Here is a 21,868-nt window from a genome sequence, read left to right on the forward strand (position 1 = left end):
CAGCTGTTTACCTTCACAGACATAACCAACTGTTTTTTGTAACTCGTGTGTTTTTAACGTAAACTTGTGTGTGAATGAGAACTTAGTTTAGTACTCACATGCTGTGACAGCCACTTTCTGTCTGTGTGCTTCGGATGTGTGCGCTCCGTGCGAAAACCGTATATAAGAAGTTTAAACTCATATGATTTAAAACGCATGAGTTCAGCAGATAAACATGATAATCAGAACCAAAACAGATGTTTTTTAACAGGTACGAGCTGTAATGGCGGAGCTCTATTCTGGAAAAGGGGGCGGGGAGCAGCAGCTCATTTGCATTTAAAGAGACAGGCCCGAAAAACAGCGTGTTTCTGCTTCTACTCAAAATAGGCATTTTCAAAATTATATAATAAATCATCTGTGGAGTATTTTCAGCTGAAACTGCACAGACACATTCTGGGGACACCAGCGACTTATATTACATATTGTAAAAAGGGGCATAATATGTTTCCTTTAAAGTAAACAATAGATAAAAAGCTAACTGTGGTAAAAGTTGATAATCTTTTTTATTATTTTAATTTAAAAAAATTATATTAATAATATTACAAATAACAGAGAAGTTATTTAAAAAAAATATTATTATTAAACATTATTAAAAACGTTCATTTGCAAATTTAAAGTCAGAGTGAGGAAAACAAAATGCAGGAAGCCATTTTGTTGTCATGTGACAAGAAAACCATGAGCCGACTCCTTTAGATCGGACTGCCGAAATTGTAAAATTGTAATAATAATAATAAAAAAAAAAAACGTTTTTGAACCTTTCATGAAAAGGCATGCTTTGTTTAAGTCAAATAGAGCATATTAAGCAAACTTTTTAAAAACGTGGACAAAAATCATATTTGTAAAAACAACAAAAAATTATTTTTAATTTTGATTGTTACACTACTCTTCTTACATTTCTTACTTACATTTTCGACATTTTTAAACTCATAAATATTTTTTGTATATAAATGTTTTTCAAAAGTGTATAATACTACATTTCTGAGAATGTCTTTTCTTTATTTGTCACCGACTCCTTTTTAACATTAATTTCTTTAAGCTATAGGCCTATAGTCTACATAAATTAATTAATCCGTTTAACCCATAAATTACGTCTAAAAATATTTAAACTAAAAAAAATGTTTTTCTTATCATCCGTGTGCAAACTTGCATTTCATCTGTATTTTTATATTAATCTTGCTAAACCTATTTTTAAACGAATCTTGCTAATGTATAACTGTGCGTAACATCCAAAGAATAAAGTCAATAAATTGGTAACATTTAATTATTCACTTTTAAATTTGTCTACAGGCTGTGGATATGAAGTATGCACTCGTCGATTCTCAAGGAAAACGTGCAGAAGAAGCCAACCGCGTTTACCTGCTCTGTCTGCAGGCTGACCGCTGTCCCGTAGCGGCAGTAAGTGACAAAATGTTCGCAGTTATTCCACAGAAGGCTATACGGAATATGACCAATAAGTTTTTCAGCTCTCCTGGCGACCTCCTCAGCGGCCAGCGGCTGTCTTCTCAGGATAGTATCCATCGTGTTGAGCAAAATAGGGGATCCGTAGGCAAAATCCTCCACCGTGTCGACCCGTATTGAGGCGTACTTGTAGATCACACCGAGCAGCAATCTCTTATTCGTCACAACTTTCTGGATTTGAGATTTGTTGCTCGTCAGAACCGGCAGTATGTCAGGCATTAGGTGTGCAACTTTGTTGTCACCGAGAAAAATCCCAAAATGAGTGAACAAAGTGCGAGGAACCTCCAGCAGATCCCCGCGCTGGAAATAGGAGCTCTCCTCGCGGCGTATTGGGCATCTTTCTTGTTTAGATGAAGTTGTGCTGAAAAAGTTCAAATGTGCAAGAAGGAAGGTTTTCTCCAAAAGCAAAGCAAGGGAATCTAACATTTTGCAGTGCTGCCCAGGCTTCACTTCCCCGCTTCGTTTTATTCTAAGGAGCAGCGGTCCGTCATTGCGTCACTGCGTTGGCGGAGACTATTGGCCGCTGCTGATGCTCTATTGAAGAGCTGTACAAATGTAAACAACTGTAAACGGGGAAAAAAGAATATAATAATGGTACAATGTAAGTGTAAGTTACCTTATCGCATAAATGTAGCCTATAATTTGGACACATATAAGAAATGTTGTCGTAACTAAGTTTGTGTTTGTTTGTTGTATAGATTAAATTTAGGAGTGGAAGTAGCAGGTAGGTATTATGAAAAATGAGTATTATGAAAAAAGGTAGGTAAAATAAACTCAGGCTCCAGTCTACACCCTTTTCAGTTGATATGGAAAATTACGTATAAATAGTATTTATTTATGTATAACTTTGTATTTATTAGAATTTATGTATGAGGACCCAAATAAAAATCTTGATCATGATGAAAGTACTCACCATTAATTTTAATTCAGAAGTAAAATGCCATCCTGTAATGCTTATACGGTTTTATTTTTACACAAAAGTTTTGGTATTTATGAAGAATACACTCAAAACATTATCCCAATTGGAGTACTGTGTGTGTGTGTGTGTATACTGACATTATATTATATAACTGAGAAATTGTTAGTAAATTTCGCAAACAATTACAAAGAAATGGCAAGTAACAATAAATTAAACTTTTTTTTTTTTTTTTACATATAAATATAAATGTAATATGTCTATTTATTTATGTTTTAATAATTTAGTTATGAACTCAAACTTTGTTCTGCAAATCTATTTAATTTGTTCTTATGGCTATTGCTCAAAAATGAACAAACAAACTAGTTAAACCGAAGGTCTCTGAACTCCAGCAGTGTCTGGACTTTCTCTGATGTAGGTATGTGCAGGGTAGACGTGGAAAAAGTGAGCAGAAAGTTTGGGTAACGGTGGTTTGAAGTTGAGAGCTAGTTCATGCCATATGGCAATAATTAAAGTCCTCAATACATTCACCCAGACCGCACCAAACAAGAGCTCCTTTTACCAATAGACCAGTTTGCGAGACGTGCAGACCACGTCAGCACTTTATTAAAAGTCCTCAGAAATGCAGCCATCACATTTCCAAAACAGAAAAGGATTGAATTCACCACGAGTTCAGCAGCAATACTAATGAATGCCAATAGCACTAATGGTCTAAACTATAGATAGAGTGTGTCAATGGAATGAAAACAACCAATTGTCTTGTAAATAGTCCAGCTCCATACAATCCTTAATGCAAAGTTTATAAAACCCACATTGAGCTTAACGGGACATTAAGTGGTAAAGTGTTAGCAAAATGATGCAAAACAGTCTTACCTCAGAGATAAAGAAAAGGATTAAAGCTGCCCCAAAAAGCCGCCCTCCCCCTGAGGTTCACTTTTGGGGGACAGCGATGATGGACAGGAGGAGAAATCAGTGTCACAGTGGTAACAAAGGTGTCCCAGTGAGGGCAAAAGCTGAATGTTGAGTGATTAGTGATTATTCGGTTCTCTCTCAGAGCTGTTGCTTGCTTGAACAGCAGTGGAGCGCTGAAAGATAGCGGGTGATAAATGATAAGCCATTTATCTTCCTTCTCTGTTTTGTCCCCCAGCATCCCAATGTCTGTATGTGACAGCTGAATGCGCTTGTGATAAATGTGCGAGTTTTGAATGAGAGTGATTTCGGTTTATGTGACCGTGTATGTGTTTGTTGTGAATGACACACTGTTGCATTAAGATGAAGCCAAGAAGCTCTGCATGCGCACAATGAAGAACTGCTGGATCTGTCTGTCAGCCATTGACAAATGAATTCTTCACACGTCTCACCGTCCACTTCCCACTGATCACTCTGCACCGCTGAGGTCATGCTGTTAGCGCATGCTAATGCGGGTCAAAACATCACAGTTTGAACGATTTCCCATAAAACCTGACAAAAGAATGTGTTAACGTCACAGTGAATAAAAATGCATGAGGTAGTTGAGGTTGGAACATTTTCGACAATCATTCTTTAATGATAAGTACTGTTTTTCCAGCAGCATTAAAGCAAATTCTCTTCTTTCTTAGAATACACACATATTTCCTCAACGGTAAACAGAAACTCAGTCATCAGAAGAGGAAAAACCTTTTGCTCTCTGACTTCCTGTGTCGTTAGGGGTCAGAGGTAATGAGAGAACGTTGTGGCTCTGGACTTCAAGGGTTTATTGTTTTGCCATCGCCTGTTAGACGTGACCAACTCAACACAACTAAGTGAACGACGTCGTTCTCTAATGTACTCACTACATATCAAAGTGCTTGCATGTTCAACAACGACGCACCAAAACTGACATTCAGCTTCAATTAGCTCTTTATTTTGTTTATCTTTAATGCTTTTTTTTGTTTATTTTTAATGCTCATTTGTTTTACTAATCATTCTTATGTGTATTAATCACAAAATAAAATAATAAAAAAAAACTAATAAAAGGCACAGTTATGTTAGAAAAGTTCACATTTTGATCGTGTGGAACTGCTTGAACAGTTTGGGAACTGTTAGTAGACACAAACTAAAATGGAAAACACTGTTTACATTCTACAAAGTTCATAATATAATCCATCTGGGCATTTTCAAACATTATAAAATCACATTTCTTTGACATTATCCATTTGAAGCAGTTTTTAAATGGGAAATCTCAACACACCCCTGACATCTTTTAGTCCTTGTCCTTTATTAATCGACCAGTGATTTCAAATTAGGAAGGCCTTTCAGTTTGTAGTCAAGCAGCATTTGCCCATAAGCTTTTCCCTGCAGAAACAACACAATTTTAGTAACACTAAACACATGATGTAACACTATGTTGTGAGGGATTTATATAACTGGTAAATATCTAAATGTTGATTATAATAAAAACTATAATTTAAAAGTTTGGGGTCGATACAATTTTAAATGTTTTTGTAAGAAGTCTCTTCTGCTCACCAAGGATGCATTTATTTAATTAAAATACAGAGAAACATATAGTGAAATATTATTACAATTTCAAATAACCGGTTTCTATTTTAATCTTTTAAAATGTAATTTATTCCAGTGATGGCAAAGCGGAATTTTCAGCATCATTACTCCAGTCTTCAGTGTCACATGATCCTTCAGAAATCATTCTAATATGCTGATTTGGTGCTCAAGAAACATTTCTTATTATTATCAATGTTGAAAACAGTTACATTTTTCCAGGATTCTTTGATGAATAGAACATTTATTTGAAGAGAAATCTTTTGTAACATTATAAATGTCTTTCCTTATACTTTTGATCAGTTTAATGCATCGTTGTTGAATAAAAGTACTAATTTCTTACAAAAAATAAACTTATTGACCCCAACCTTTGTACTTTAACATACAGGTTCAGAACAAAACAAGGGTGAGGAAATAATTCTTTAAAGTTGTAAATATCTAGATACCCAAGTAATCTCATACCAAGTGTAAATAGTTTTCTTCCTTAAAATAAAAAATTTCCCCCCGTAGAGTTTTATGATCATTCTTTAAACTTTCTGTGAAACTTCAGAAAGACCCACATTGGTTGACGTCACTGTGTCTATGTCCATTTTGCGAGTTTGAATGAATGAATGTGTGCCACACTGTCTGCGTATGTGCGTATTACCTGAGGGTCGCTGCGCAGTGACGCCACCCCTCCCCCTCCAAGTGAGTTTTGAAGAATGAAGTTCAGACCATGAATGCCAGGCAGTTCGTACCTGGAAGTCACCGCAAACATGTGAAATAGATTATTTTAATTGAGATCACCTCCCTGTTTTCACACATCTGTGCATTAGCTCACACCTCACTCTCATACCGACAGGCACCTAGACATGTCGGTCCTCATTAGCGGCACCAAAGGAGTTTTCCACAACCCATAAAACAAGAGGCTTGCGTGCATGGACTCTCCCTCACACACACACAGGTCTTTAAAAAGCGGTACAGGCTACAGATGTGGAGTAGCTCAATATAAAGGTGTTACAATGTTTATTTTGCATGACTGTAACTTCCTTACAGCTTCAGACTTTAACTAGTAATGGTTTCCTTAAAAGTAGGTTACTAACAAAGTGTTTAAGGATAACTTATTTTAAAGATTGTCCGTCTTTGCTTTTTACTTCATCAAACCATTACATGTTAACATCTTTCACTACTAGACATTGTCTACTAGCACATTTTTTATTTCTTCTTACCGTATGACAGAGGGTAGGTCAGTCTGATCCTTTCTGATCAAATGTTGGAAATACTGTTCCACAACTTCAGCAGTTAAAAACTTTTTCAGGTAGGGGAAATACAGTGGGTGTCTTGCAATAACCCCTAAAAAAAGAAGTTATACATATTCGATTTTTAGATCTATGGATCAACAAATTGGGACACTGGGATGGATGGATTTGACCTATTGACATTTCGGTTCAATTTGAATAGATAGATAGATAGATAGATAGACAGACAGACAGACAGACAGACAGACAGACAGACAGACAGATAGACAGACAGACAGACAGACAGACAGACAGACAGACAGACAGACAGACAGACAGACAGACAGACAGACAGACAGACAGACAGACAGACAGACAGACAGACAGACAGACAGACAGACAGACAGACAGACAGACAGACAGACAGACAGACAGACAGACAGACAGACAGAAATGCTCATTTGTTTTACTAATCATTCTTATGTGTATTAATCACAAAATAAAATAATAAAAAAAAACTAATAAAAGGCACAGTTATGTTAGAAAAGTTCACATTTTGATCGTGTGGAACTGCTTGAACAGTTTGGGAACTGTTAGTAGACACAAACTAAAATGGAAAACACTGTTTACATTCTACAAAGTTCATAATATAATCCATCTGGGCATTTTCAAACATTATAAAATCACATTTCTTTGACATTATCCATTTGAAGCAGTTTTTAAATGGGAAATCTCAACACACCCCTGACATCTTTTAGTCCTTGTCCTTTATTAATCGACCAGTGATTTCAAATTAGGAAGGCCTTTCAGTTTGTAGTCAAGCAGCATTTGCCCATAAGCTTTTCCCTGCAGAAACAACACAATTTTAGTAACACTAAACACATGATGTAACACTATGTTGTGAGGGATTTATATAACTGGTAAATATCTAAATGTTGATTATAATAAAAACTATAATTTAAAAGTTTGGGGTCGATACAATTTTAAATGTTTTTGTAAGAAGTCTCTTCTGCTCACCAAGGATGCATTTATTTAATTAAAATACAGAGAAACATATAGTGAAATATTATTACAATTTCAAATAACCGGTTTCTATTTTAATCTTTTAAAATGTAATTTATTCCAGTGATGGCAAAGCGGAATTTTCAGCATCATTACTCCAGTCTTCAGTGTCACATGATCCTTCAGAAATCATTCTAATATGCTGATTTGGTGCTCAAGAAACATTTCTTATTATTATCAATGTTGAAAACAGTTACATTTTTCCAGGATTCTTTGATGAATAGAACATTTATTTGAAGAGAAATCTTTTGTAACATTATAAATGTCTTTCCTTATACTTTTGATCAGTTTAATGCATCGTTGTTGAATAAAAGTACTAATTTCTTACAAAAAATAAACTTATTGACCCCAACCTTTGTACTTTAACATACAGGTTCAGAACAAAACAAGGGTGAGGAAATAATTCTTTAAAGTTGTAAATATCTAGATACCCAAGTAATCTCATACCAAGTGTAAATAGTTTTCTTCCTTAAAATAAAAAATTTCCCCCCGTAGAGTTTTATGATCATTCTTTAAACTTTCTGTGAAACTTCAGAAAGACCCACATTGGTTGACGTCACTGTGTCTATGTCCATTTTGCGAGTTTGAATGAATGAATGTGTGCCACACTGTCTGCGTATGTGCGTATTACCTGAGGGTCGCTGCGCAGTGACGCCACCCCTCCCCCTCCAAGTGAGTTTTGAAGAATGAAGTTCAGACCATGAATGCCAGGCAGTTCGTACCTGGAAGTCACCGCAAACATGTGAAATAGATTATTTTAATTGAGATCACCTCCCTGTTTTCACACATCTGTGCATTAGCTCACACCTCACTCTCATACCGACAGGCACCTAGACATGTCGGTCCTCATTAGCGGCACCAAAGGAGTTTTCCACAACCCATAAAACAAGAGGCTTGCGTGCATGGACTCTCCCTCACACACACACAGGTCTTTAAAAAGCGGTACAGGCTACAGATGTGGAGTAGCTCAATATAAAGGTGTTACAATGTTTATTTTGCATGACTGTAACTTCCTTACAGCTTCAGACTTTAACTAGTAATGGTTTCCTTAAAAGTAGGTTACTAACAAAGTGTTTAAGGATAACTTATTTTAAAGATTGTCCGTCTTTGCTTTTTACTTCATCAAACCATTACATGTTAACATCTTTCACTACTAGACATTGTCTACTAGCACATTTTTTATTTCTTCTTACCGTATGACAGAGGGTAGGTCAGTCTGATCCTTTCTGATCAAATGTTGGAAATACTGTTCCACAACTTCAGCAGTTAAAAACTTTTTCAGGTAGGGGAAATACAGTGGGTGTCTTGCAATAACCCCTAAAAAAAGAAGTTATACATATTCGATTTTTAGATCTATGGATCAACAAATTGGGACACTGGGATGGATGGATTTGACCTATTGACATTTCGGTTCAATTTGAATAGATAGATAGATAGATAGATAGACAGACAGACAGACAGACAGACCAACAGACAGACAGACAGATAGATATGACCTATTGACATTTCAGTTCAATTTTAAATTTCAACAAGTTAACAAATGATGTCCAAAAAAAAAAAATCCCATGTCTACTCCCAGTCTACTGTGGACAATACATAACCACCCGTCACATCTAAAATGAAGTTAAGACTAGGGCAGGTTGCCACATCACAAGAGAGTGTTGCCTTTTGGGCTGCAGACAGTGAGCTGTGATTTGTGGTTTGTGGTCAGAGAACATGGTCTGACCCAGCATTTTCCCAGCATTTATTGCCAGAATGGCTTTTTTGGTATGACAGTGACATGCAATAAGCAAACTGTCTCATCATTCAAACATTATTCACTGCGTGTGAAAGCACATGGGGAGACACTTACCGATGTTTGAGGAGTCCCCTTTGTCTCCACTGCGCGTGTATGCTAACTCCTCCAGTCTGAAGGTATGCGGGCCAGAGGGCAGATCTGAGAGAGACAATTTTGTTCTCAGCGTAATTCAATTCAGCAGTTGGCAGGTTGAACTAACAGCGAGCATCTGAACCTATTCAAAGCCCATTTTTCTCCCAGTCAACTCACAGATTCCTTGATATGATTGATCATTTAAATTGGTATAAGCAAACAAAAATTAAGCATTTACACTATCGTTCAAAAATTTGGGGTCAATAAGATTTTAAAAAAAAATTTTTTAATTAATACTTTTATTCAGCAAGGATGCATTCAAATGATCAAAAAATGACAGTAAAGACATTAATAGTGTCTAAAAACAGATTTATATTTAAAATAAATGCTGTTTTGAACTTTCTATACATCAAAGAATCCTGAAAAAAATAATGGTTTCAACAAAAATATTAAGCAACACAATTGCTTTCAACATTGATAATCATAAGAAAGAGTAATGGCTGCTGAAATTTCAATTTTGGCATCACAGGAATAAATTACAATTTTAAATAAATATATTAAAATTGAAAACAGTTATTTTAAATTGTGGTAATACTTTGAAATGTTACTGTTTTTACTGTATTTTTGATCAAATAAATGCAGCCTTGGTGAGCACAAGACTCCTCTTTACAAAACATAAAAAAATGGTACTGACCCCAAACTTTGAACAGTAGTGTATGTTTTACAGAAGAATGTAAGTGGCTGCCATGATGCTAGTGTGGTTTAGGGTTACCAGGGTTGCAGTTCATAGGGTGTTTTGAGCAGTTGCTTATTGCCTCAAGTCTAAAAAATAACAAATGCAAAGTCTCTATGTCCACAGATATGATTTTTTAAAAACACGTAGCCTTAAAAGAATAGTTCACCCCAAAATTAAAAAAAATCTATTTACTTACCTTCATGTCATTCCAAATTGGTATGACTTTCTTTCTTCTCTAAAATACAAATATTTAAAGTAGAATGTCCAAAATGCTCTTTTACGTACAATGCAAGTGAATGGTGGCCACAACTGTTAAGCAAGATTTTTCATGAATAACAACAAAATTCTGTTTATTTCTTATACAAAGCTATTTCATGCTTTGAGGAGACAGTACATAAGCTATATAGACTGCTTTATGATGCTTTTGTTAAGTACCTTTAGTGCAGAGAAGAAAGCAGCATGAACATTATTCAAAACATGTCCTTTCATGTTCCACAGAAGAAAGAAAGCCATACAGGTTTGGAACAACATGATAGTGAGTAAATGATTAAATAATTTTCATTTTTGGAGTTCAACACAGCTCATTGTCGGTCTAATTGCTTTATCTGGTTATCATTGGCTAAATCGCATATAATCAGTTTTTCAGTCTCAGAAAAAGCCCCTGGGCTGCAGAAACATTAGAAGCCTCTCTTACAATCAGCCCTCTGTAATGCTCTAATGACCGAGGCTCCAGGTTCTTCTGTCTGTTTGTGTCTGTGCAGATTTGGGAGGGAAGGAACATGAAACAAAGTGAAAAGAAAAAGTGCAGAGACTATGTTGCTTTATATTGTGTTCATTTGTATTTAAAACCTCCTGTGTTTGTGTGCGTGGCCCTTGCGTATTTGTGAATGAATGCAAGTGTGTGAATGAGAGTCTGCGCTTGCGTGTGTTCAAACACTAGATCCAATGAAAGGATGCCCCTGATTATTTAAAGGGTATAGCTGCTTGTTTAGTGCAACTGGGAAGTGGCAGATAGATAAAAAGACTCAAGCAAACACTGCCAGGACACCACAAAGGTTGTGCCTTTCAGAGAACCTAAAGCAAAAGGACTCTGGGAAAAAAAGCAGCCCTGGATTCCGGTGCAAGGGATCTTATAAAACCTTCTCTCGGTAGAACAATCACACTGGCTCTTAAAACAAGGCTTAAGCCTACTTCTTTCAGTTGAGTTTGTTGCTCAAACATTCCATCCACCTCCACCTTGAAGTAGGTCATATCAAACACTGAATGCTTGTCTCCATGTGAAAAAAAAAGTTTTGATACACAATAGCGTTTATCATTAATAAGATCACATGATGTGCTGATTTGGGAAAATTTAGGGGGAAAATAGTGCTGAAAAGTGTACAAAGCATGAAAAATGTTCTCTGAGAAAAAGATACAGAGAATAACTCGTCTGTGAAAAGAAAGAAATGCAATACTAACCTTGTCATATTCAGACTCATTTTGAACAAATTACCATAAACTATAAATTCTACAGGATTCGCTGGCTCCAATGTAAATCAATGTGTTTACAAGCAAACTTTTTACTTATTATTGTCATTAAATTCAATATTGTTATGGATATTTAATTGAAAGTGTACTGTATGTCCTTTAGAAATGGTCTGTTGTTATGGAGCTTGACAGTCAGGGTTGGCACCATTTTTCACTGTGTGGAAAAGAGCAGCTTGGACATTTTGCTAAAAAAAATCATTTTTGTCATCATATAGGTTTCAATTGTAAGGTGAACAGTTGATGGCTACATTTATTTGATCAAAAATACAGTAAAACATCAATATTATGAAATATTATTACAATTTATAATAACTTTTCTATGTTAATATATTTTCAAATGTAATTTATTCCTGCTATGGCAAAGCAGAATTTTCAGCAGTGTCACATGTTCTAATATGCAGATTTGGGGCTCAATAAACATTTACTATTATCATGTTGAAAAGAGTTTTTGCTGCTTTATATACAGTGAAAACCATGATACATTTTATCAGGATTCTCTGATAAATAGAAAGTTTTTAAAAAACGGCATTATTTGAAATAGAAAGCTTTTGTAACATTATTAATGTCTATTCTGTCACCTTTTAAAAATGTCTTTAAAAAAAATACCCCTAATTTTGAAGTAGTAAGTATAAAATAGTGTAAGTTTCATATTTATGTGAACTATTCCATGAACACTTCACATTTCACAATCAGCAGGGTACCTGTGGGTGCTTGGCCATGTTCCTCTGAATGGAGGAAGGGGTCGTGTCCTTCAGTTAATGAAGGGTCTGATACTGCCTCTCTGTGTGTCTCCACAAGCTCCCCATTCACATAAATGTGCACCTGAAAGCCCCAATTAATATTCATTCATTCACTCAATCATCCATATGTATAATTCAAATGATCCATTTCCATATTCTGTCCAATACACCTTTTATATTAATAAACGTTTTGATTTTGTTGTATACAATGCTGAAATTTGATAAAGCATGTATTCAGGATAATCAGGCCACTTTTTTCCCATTTATCTTAACAAGAAATCTAAGCCAGTTTACCCGATTTCACCATATGCAATGGTCCTGTATTTCAATATTCAAAATATGCAATATGGTATTTAAATGATTCTCCAAAGGAATATAACAGTATTATTAGCATGTTACATTTTAAACAAAAAAATTAAATAAATAAATAAAAACAAATAAACAAATAAATAAACATGGTATTATCATGGAAGTCATAAAAAATAATGTCACTACCTCCAAATCTGCTTTGGGATGCAGGAAAAAGAAAGGCTTCAGCACTGGTGATCTAGAAAAAAAAAAACAGTCATTAAATAATACACATGCAACATTTGGCGGGATACTTTTACGTGAAGTTCTAAACAGTTTTTTTTTTGTACTTAAAGAACTACTTACTAATACTTACATTCTTGGTCGCCCTCCTACAATAGCTGTGAGTCCTGGAGCTGAAGAAAGAAAGAAATTACATATTGGCCTAAGTTGAACAAATGTTCTTTGACTTTAAACGGATAGTTCACCCAAATATGAAAATTACCCCATGATTTACTCACCCTCAATCCATCCTAGGTGTATATGACTTTCTTCTTTCAGACGAATACAATCAATTAGATTTAATGTCCTGGCTCTTACTAGCTTTATAATGGCAGTGAATGGGGGTTAAGATTTTGCAGCCCAAAAAAGTGCATCCATCCATAAAAAGTAATCCACATTTGAAGCAAAATAAAGTGCATCCATCCATCATAAAAGTACTCCACATGGCTCCGGGTGGTTGATAAAGGCCCTCTGAAGTGAATCGATGCGTTTGTGTATAAAAAATATTCCTATTTAAAACTTTATAAACCGTAATCTCTAGCTTCCGCTAACTGTCGTAAGTGCATTCACGAGAGAGTGGCGTTCCAGCGGATAACGTAAAACGTAGGCGTAGCGTAAGCTCTGGTGAGAAGTGACAAACTCGGAAGTGCAGAGATGAGAGCAAAACACAACACCGGATTTGTAAAGAAACATGTCAGAGGATTTCAATATGAGCCAAGAGGAGACTGGTTTTCCTTTGCTGTAAACAAAACTTGGTTCTCGCGAGACTAGCATATTCTCACCGGAGCTTACGCTACGTCATCCGCTGAAATGCCACTCATATGACAGTTAGCAGAAGCTAGAGATTACAGTTTATAAAGTTTTAAATATGGATATTTATGGATTCTTGCATTCTTACAAAAATGCATCCATTCTCTTCAGCAGGCCTTCAATTAACACCCTGGAGCCATGTGGAGTACTTTTATGATGGATTGATGCACTTTATTTTACTTTAAAATCTTGACCACCATTCACTGCCATTATAAAGCTTGGAAGAGCAAGGACATTTTTAAATATTATTCCGATTGTATTTGTCTGAAAGAAAAAAATCATATACAACTAGGATGGCTCGATGGCGAATAAATCATGGGGTAATTTTCATTTTTGGGTAAACTATCCCTTTAAATGAACAGTGACCTTAACTAATGTGATTTGGAAACAAGGCAGGATAAAACTGAGATGAGGTTTTTACTCACCCATGCCTGTACCCGCTGGTGCCACCTCTCTGGAGAAAAACTCTAATGCTTTCTTCTGCTTGTGATGGACAGCCATCCAAACCACAGCCTCACGAGGACTCTGCACAATAAAGAGCAGCCTTCAAAAGCTGTAGGTTATTTGTTCTAATTGTAAACTGACAGTTTACCAATTGCTACACAATTCATAGTTTTCACGTGACATCACACCCTTACAGGAACGCCCACATGGAGGGCAAAACAAGGCTTTCCTCCGTTGACCGCCAGTTATTTTTACGAGGTTTGCATTAAGTAGTAATGTAGTAAGACAGTGATATTTAAAGGCCAAATTCAGTATACACCTTATTGATGATGCATACTTTGTAAAGGCAAGCATATGAACCCAGAATATAAACGCAATGCGCAAAGTTTAATATTAAATGTTTTCCCATAGAAAACCATTATAAAGAAAACACTTAACCATTTAGTACATTGCGTTCATATTCCGGGCTCATTTGCTTGCCTGTGTAGAGCATGCATCATCATTAAGGTGTGTACTGAATTTGATCTTTTAGTATCACTGTTTTAAAGGCACTTTAAGTGTTTTCACATTAAACGTTTAAGAATGTACCGCTGTTTTTAGTGATTGAAATATTGTGGCGGGTGCTTCATATCGATTGCTAATGGCCAAAACTTGCATTTTGTTCACATATCTTTGCTTTATACTTTTTAGAGGCGAAATAAATATTTTTGGATTGGAACAGATAGAAAATTGACAGGCTTGTGCTGCAGTTCTATGGATGTTTTGCCCGCCAGGTCTTCGAATTTTTAACAGAAAACAGAAACAGACAGCCTACTGTATTGATGGCATGTGGTCCATATGTGTCCTCAGCACCCAGAACTTGAATGTTGACATCAGCATAGTCCTCCAAACCCAGCTGTTTGAAAATTTGCTGGGTCCTACAGATATTTCATTATGCATTTTCACAATGCAACCCTACAGTTCATTTCATGCAATGTTATTAGTCATTAAAGCTAGTGGGGTTTAATACACTTTATAAACACTGTATTTAACAAACTTTATTTAGGATATTTAATCTTAGCTGTCTTAATCAACCTTATACCAACTTGTATTGCTGATTACGATAGCAAAAATTAGTTTTTTTAAAACAATAAATTACATATCAAGTATTTGACCAATACAATCACTCAGAATAAACGATTAACCTTTTGATAATGCTCTCTGCTGTTCTTCTGGCTTTTTCTACAGCTCTCGGACCACCAACAGGACAAACCGCCATCGCCCTGAACCCATCCATATATGTGGCACAAACCTATAGAGGACAAAATATAAAACATAACCTTTTTTTTTTTTTTTAAAGTAGCTAATTTATTCATTTTTGATTATTGCATAAAAAGAAAAGTTAAACTTAAACTGAAATGACTGATTTAAACCAACCAAACCAGAAATGGTGACCAACCTTGTAGTCACCTGATGGCGGTGATCCTTTGGCACCACCTACTTTCACTGCTCCACCATCCACATCTACACACATATAAAGCCCCGTCAGAGAATTTGTGAGGTATCAGATTTTGAATGTTCAGCAGTTTTTCTTCAAATCAAATCAAGTTAGTGTACATACATTAGCTTATTGATTACACAGACAATGAGATGGAAGTTTAGGGGACAAAGAAAATATTTGTTTTGTGACCAAGAAAATAAAATTAGTTAAATGAAAGAGGTTGCAAAGGTTATAGCAGATAGATGGAACCAGCTTTTAGGTAGCCAGTCTAGATACTGGTGTAAAGTCAATGGCCTGTGTCTTTGAGTCAGACATTTAGAGATAATAAACAAGCAACCATCTGACTTTTTACTGGAGATAAGTACTGTCATCAGCCAGCTTTGGTTTGCTTAAAGTTATCTATCCACAATTTTGAAGATATTACTACTATATCTATAAATATGCCACTGCATGATTATTATAAACAATCATGCATGTACAATCCAGTAAAAGTTGACTGACCTGGTATCTCAGTAATGGTGACATTGGAAAAGTCACATGTGACATCAGGCAGGAGGTAACGCTGTGGGTCTCCAATCTCATACACTAACTGCTCTGCCACTGTACCAAATGAAACCAGCCCACCGGTTTTTGGAGGTTTGGACAGTGTAAATGAGCCATCAGCAGAACATTCTATCACCGGGAAGCCCATGTTATCCCTGAAAATGTAAAGAATGAAGGTGAGAATGCACATATATCAAATACTTCCCACTGTCATTATATTCAGTGTATGAAGTATGTTTATTTGAAGTCATTGAAGTTAAAGTTACAGTAAAAGAAAAGAAGTGATCTCAAGGATAAAAGACATATGAAGTGTCAAGGAGTCAAGAACATGTCTGTGTCATATTTCACCCCCAAAACTGAAATCAAAATGAATTAAGAAATTGTATTTTGCTTAAAGAGAAGGAAGCCTTTTTTCAGGACCATTAGGATTTTTGCACTGACACATTTTCATGAAAATTAAGCACATCCTCCCCAACAATTGTCATTACCTGAATGCAAAAAAACTATTTTCATTACTGAAATGTGAAATATTTCAATTAAAGTATTTATACATAATGGTATTATGTATAAAGCTGCACAATTGTTTTTTAGCATAGATGATAATGGAAATGTTTCTTGTGCAACAAATTAGCATATTAAAATGATTTCTGAAAGATCATGTGACTGAAGACTGGAGTAATGGCTGCTGAAAATTCAACTTTTAATGAGAATCTAATGCAACTGAGAATGAAGAATATTAGTGAAACATTAAAATTACTGTAATCAGAATTTATATAGAAAATGCGCTATATAAATGATTTCAAAAGAGACCGATTTCAAAAACATTAAAATTTAAAATAAAGTTAAATAAAGTCAAGAAATTGTTAAGATGCTAGACTGAGAAGAGGTTCTGTGGATGCAAAATATGCACTTTTTGTGAATGACAAATACGTACAGAAATACTGTTAAAAACCACCGCAACAATAGCAGTTTAACAAGAAAACGGAGGAAGCTGGTTTGAATTTGAATGTGAATTTCTTCTTGAATTAAGTCTCAAACTCTCCCTTTAGAAGTAAATTTGGCTCTTTCTTAAAAGACACACTGCTGGTGTGATACTTGTTTCTGTTTTTGTTTTGTGCTGATGAAGGAAGTTAAAATTACCAACACATCGTCACAGAGGAAGAATGAGACACAACAACTGTTGCACAAAAAATCTGAAGGATGTTCTTGCGTGACAAACTTTACCGAATGCATCAGCGGTCCAAGAACCACAGCGCTGTCCACGCAGCGTCCCATCACTACAATATCAGCCCCGAGGTCCAGGCACCGTTTAATAGGGAGGGCGCTGTGAGATACAGACACAAGAAATCTGAATCTCATATGTGCAAACCACCAGTCTGGCTCCAGACACGAATAACAGACAAGACCAATGACACGCTGTAATTAACTTGTAGTTCATACCCCAAATATGCATTCATGCTGTGGACGGTTTTTGGAAGCGGTTTCTTTCCCTCGGAATCAGCCATCCTGAGTTCAGTCAAAGAGTCTTTCTAGGATAAACAACAAACCAGAAGATCACAGGGAGGATTTCAACACTGCCTGAACATTTCTCAGTAAGGGTAGAGGATGTAATATAATGAGTGATATAGCTATATAGTAATCACTACTACTATCACTCATACTTAAGTCTAGGAATTTGAACAAACCCCTGAGAATTATTGCAAAAAGTAGAATTAAAGTATTAACTATACACTACTTGCCAAGCTGAATTTTCAGCATCATTACTCCAGTCTTTAGTATCACATGATCCTTCAGAAATCATTCTAATATTAAAATATATTAAAATAAAAAGCTATTTTAAATTGTAATAACATTTCATAATATTACTGTTTTTTTATTGAAGATTATTTCAAATTATTATTAATTATTATTATTATTATTATTATAAAGTATTTAAAAAATGTTTATATACATTTTTTTTTTAATTGACGTGTGTATATATTACTAATATTTTTATGCATTACAATAATGAGAATTTAATGCAACTGTAAACATGTATAAAAAAACATAAAAGTAAAACATCAATGAAACATCAAAACAAATTACTGTAATGAGAAAATGTGCTTAACTGTCATGAAAGTGTCACAATGCATTTTTTTGTCTTTTGATTTTGAGGTGAAATGTACCATGAATATATCAGATTTTGAGCGCTTACCAGTCAGGTACTGTGTGCCAGTCTGTGAAAATTCCTCCTGTGGCCTGTGCACCACACTCAATCAGATGACCAGCAAGGCTACAACAGAGAAAAAAAAATAATTTCTCATGAAATTTCACAGCAACCAAAACCAGACTTGAATTTGAAACCGAACTTGAATAATAACATATGTGGTTAACCACAAATAATCTTACACTGAATGATCCTTCACACCACGGAACAAAAACAAATAAATCATGTGTGGCCGTCTGCCCTTATGTTCACCTAAGTGTAGTATAGTGTACATTTTTGTCCTGTGTCTGCTGATATGTTTTCAGCAGACAAACTTGTCTGATACATTGCACCAGTGTGTGTGTGTGTGTGGATGCATACATTTCCAGAGCTCATAGAGTTTACAGTACCTTCCAGCAGCCAACAGGTCATAGTTATTGCAGTCCCATGCAAACTGTCAAAACAAACAAACAAACAAACAAAGAGCTATAATACTCTTTTTTCCACACTGAATAAAGTTATATAAATCATTTATACATTCATAAGAGTTCTATTTTCTAAAAATTAAAAATGAATATATAATATATACATTTTTTATATATTTGTAAAAAAACATTTTCATATATAACAGATATTTTTCAGAAATCATTCTAATATGACGATTTGCTGCTCAAGAAACATATTCTTGTGGAAACTGTAATACATTTTTTTCCAGGATTTTTTGACAAATAGAAGGTTCGAAAGAACAGCATTTATTTGAAAGAGAAATCTTTTGTGACATTATAAATGTTGTTACTGTCAATTTTAATCAGTTTACGGTAGAATAAGTATTATAGTATTTACATTTTGTAGAACTCTAGACACTAAATATGCCCATAAATATCATAATTAGTCAAGATGTGCTGAATACTAGATGCTAAGACAATAAACATTCTATCTCTTAAAGCTGGACTCTGAACTTTTTTTGTTTGTTGTGCTGCATGATATCGCTGTCTGATATGATTTTCATCTTGGACTATACTGACACCTAGTGGTGTGGCTGTAGCATCATGCAAATGCAAAACTTTCATTCTACTAATGCTATTCTCGACTGTGGTATTTGCAGTCATCAATGATTATCTTATTAAGTGAAAGTGTCCAATAATAGGGTGGTTACTGAGATAAAATGAGTAGTATTCGCCTGGTCATGTGATGTCAATATGTCAGCTCGCATGAGATGGATTACAAAAGCATAAATGGAGCTCAATTACCTGTGGCATCAGGTCATCACCAGTAACCACAGCTACCTTCAAGTCAAGCCCAGCCTTTTGAACTACTTCCTGTAGAGCTGCTCCACAGGCAAGAGGATTGACACCTCCAGCGTTACTGACCACACGAATACCTGCAGGACACAACAAAGTATGACACCAAAAACATCTTTAATGTGTCTGAAATGACTAAAGATGAACATTATCCATGATATTTAAAAAAAAAAAAGTAAGTATTTACATAAAATGTTTCCAAATATACCTAAACTGCTTAGATGAACATTATCAATGGTACTAAAAATGCAAAATCTAAAAAGTATCTTCATAAAATATTAGTATTACATATTAGTTATGTAATTATATAATATACTATTATATTATATTAAGAACATAAAACAACCTAGATAAACATTAATTAACCTCAATAAAATGTGTCTGCATAAAAGTCACATTCTTATCATAATTTTACCTTTTTTGCTTATATCCTTAATAAATGGAGAAAGGGAAAGGACAAAATCAGGAGCATATCCCATATTCTAAAAGAAAAGAGCATTGTTAGAGTCAATCCAAGTGTGTATTATAATAAACAAAAGTAAAAAATAAATAAAAATAGGAATAAAAAATAGGAATAAATATCAATGAATCACCCTGAATTTATCACCATAAACAACAAACTCAGTTTTATGAGTGATATCAGGTATAAATAACCCGTAAATGTAAATTGCATGATGGAGGAATAACTTACAGGTGCTTTAGCTTTGGCTGCTGAAAGCAGCGACATGGTGATTTCAGACAGATAATCAAACACAAGGAAGTCCAATTTCCCACCATATATGAGCTGAGGAACTGCATGGAAGAGATTTTGTAAGGTCTGATGGTTCTTTTTACACAGCTTCATCAAGACATACTAGCCCAAAGAGTTGGACAAGCAAGCCACAAAATGTACGAATGACTTAAAAAAAGATCAAATCAAATGGCATTTATTGTTGAGGAATATACCATTAGTATACTTTCCCCTAGCAATTTTTTTCTCACAAAATAGCTTTTTAGCTTAAAATGATCATACAGTACATTTAAAATTAAAACAAAAATGCTTGGACACTTTGTGGTTGTTAAACTTTAGTAGAGCATCTTTTATGAGCAGCCACTAACGAGTTTGAGAGCAGTTGGAAGAAACTTTCTAATATAATTTGTTTTCAGATACACACTTATTTCGATGTATTTTATCGAATACAGTAATATTCACACAACAAATGTGGTTTAAGAGTTTTAATCTTTTTGGCGTCAGGAAGGTCAGAAATGGTGAAAAGGCGTGATATTATTGCTTTGGTGACATCTAGTGGTCATACAAGGAACTACACATGGAGAGGATTAGTTCGCTTGTTCTGTGTAATTCCGTCCTTGTGAAGAACTATTGTGCAGAGGGATAAATAACTTATAATCAATGTTAAATCATATAAAGTAATTTTATTCAAATACCTGACGTTGCAGTATCACCCCAAAACCCCGACGCGCATCCGATACGTGTTTTATGCGCTGATGAGGCGTAATGTCTGTTACTGCTTCTGTGACGCGAGTCGCTTGTAAAACATCGGACAGTAGTTGCAGATTTACTGAAACTGTGTGAATATAAAACATTATTTCTGCAGGAAGGCAGCGGTGAGGTTGAACAAGCTCTCACTGTCAACCGACGCAAACTCCCGGATATGCGCGTGAGATTCGTCATGCTCGCCAAACGCGTTTCTTGTTGAATTTATTTACTTTTTCCTCTTTCGGTGGACAGACTTGTGTCACACTTACTACTAAACTTGACAGTCAAAAGTACAATTTCGTACTACACACAATCTCATCCGTGTAGGACAAAATCAAGTTATCGTGGTTCCTACAAAGGACTCGGTCATTCTTGAGAAGTGGGACAGAACGGTGCAAAATTGAAAAAATAAAACCTTGTACTCAGACAAATTAAACTACATTTATGTATCTTATATGTACTAAGCTACTGAGCTATGCTTTGATACAACCTCCCAACTTTTCTCTTTTTTAATAAAATGTGCTTTTTTACCTTGGACTGTGTAATATAATTTCAACTTTATCTTTAACAGCATTTAAAATTGAAAATATTTTTATTTTTTAAAGCTAATAGCAGCTACCCTTGTTGGACCTGTTTTGTCCCACGTCTCAAGAATGACTGGCCTACATATTCTATTAAAACAGCTGAAATTGCTTATTAAAAAAAAAATATGAAGGTATTCATAATAGAGGTCTGAGGACCTTTATGAAACAACACATGAGACAACTATACTCGCTTTAAGATTATGGGCTTAGAAAGTTGCCATTGCTAAAGTAGGCTTATCGAGAATGTGGTATTTATAGATTCTGTTCGCAGTTTAGAAGTTTGGTATCCAAAATTGTTATCCTTCTAAAATAATAATTTTCCTATCCTCCTGAGACCCTGCATCCCCATATGAGGACATTATATTTTAGTGAATTTCTCTGAGACTATACATGCT

The 21,868-nt window shown here is 35.1% G+C and overlaps 2 protein-coding genes across 3 annotated transcripts in view; both read right to left on the reverse strand.

Moving 5' to 3' along the window:
• The window catches only part of LOC107665938 (lecithin retinol acyltransferase-like), an 8,623-nt gene extending 2,369 nt beyond the window's left edge, over positions 1-6,254 (reverse strand). Inside the window, exons 1-3 of one of the 2 annotated variants that reach the window (XR_001631621.1) lie at positions 6,136-6,254; positions 5,574-5,664; positions 4,623-4,726 (exon numbers count right to left, since the gene is read on the reverse strand). Coding sequence is in view for 1 of the 2 variants with exons in the window: in XM_016457000.1 (XP_016312486.1) it covers positions 1,396-1,923 (528 nt within the window). In the remaining variant the exon portion in view is untranslated. Of the gene's footprint in view, positions 1-1,395; positions 2,092-4,622; positions 4,727-5,573; positions 5,665-6,135 lie in introns of those variants that run through there. The other variant, XM_016457000.1, reaches the window with a different exon arrangement.
• A 352-nt stretch (positions 6,255-6,606) lies between these two features.
• On the reverse strand, positions 6,607-21,184 carry LOC107665934 (uncharacterized). Its single transcript, XM_016456996.1, has 18 exons — positions 20,838-21,184; positions 20,104-20,204; positions 19,828-19,894; positions 19,362-19,492; positions 17,367-17,455; positions 17,146-17,250; positions 15,885-16,081; positions 15,342-15,406; positions 15,088-15,194; positions 14,718-14,820; positions 13,885-13,984; positions 12,744-12,783; positions 12,575-12,626; positions 12,041-12,161; positions 9,059-9,142; positions 8,400-8,523; positions 7,838-7,928; positions 6,607-6,990 (listed from the first exon to the last, which is right to left on the reverse strand). Exons 1-18 carry the CDS (start codon positions 21,082-21,084, stop codon positions 6,916-6,918), a joined length of 1,899 nt encoding a protein of 632 aa, XP_016312482.1. The 5' UTR covers positions 21,085-21,184; the 3' UTR covers positions 6,607-6,915.
• Between the last annotated feature and the right edge of the window lie 684 nt (positions 21,185-21,868).

This window comes from Sinocyclocheilus anshuiensis, unplaced genomic scaffold (genome assembly GCF_001515605.1).
Source record: "Sinocyclocheilus anshuiensis isolate Anshui unplaced genomic scaffold, SAMN03320099.WGS_v1.1 scaffold775, whole genome shotgun sequence".
Classification (NCBI taxonomy): Eukaryota; Metazoa; Chordata; class Actinopteri; order Cypriniformes; family Cyprinidae; genus Sinocyclocheilus; species Sinocyclocheilus anshuiensis.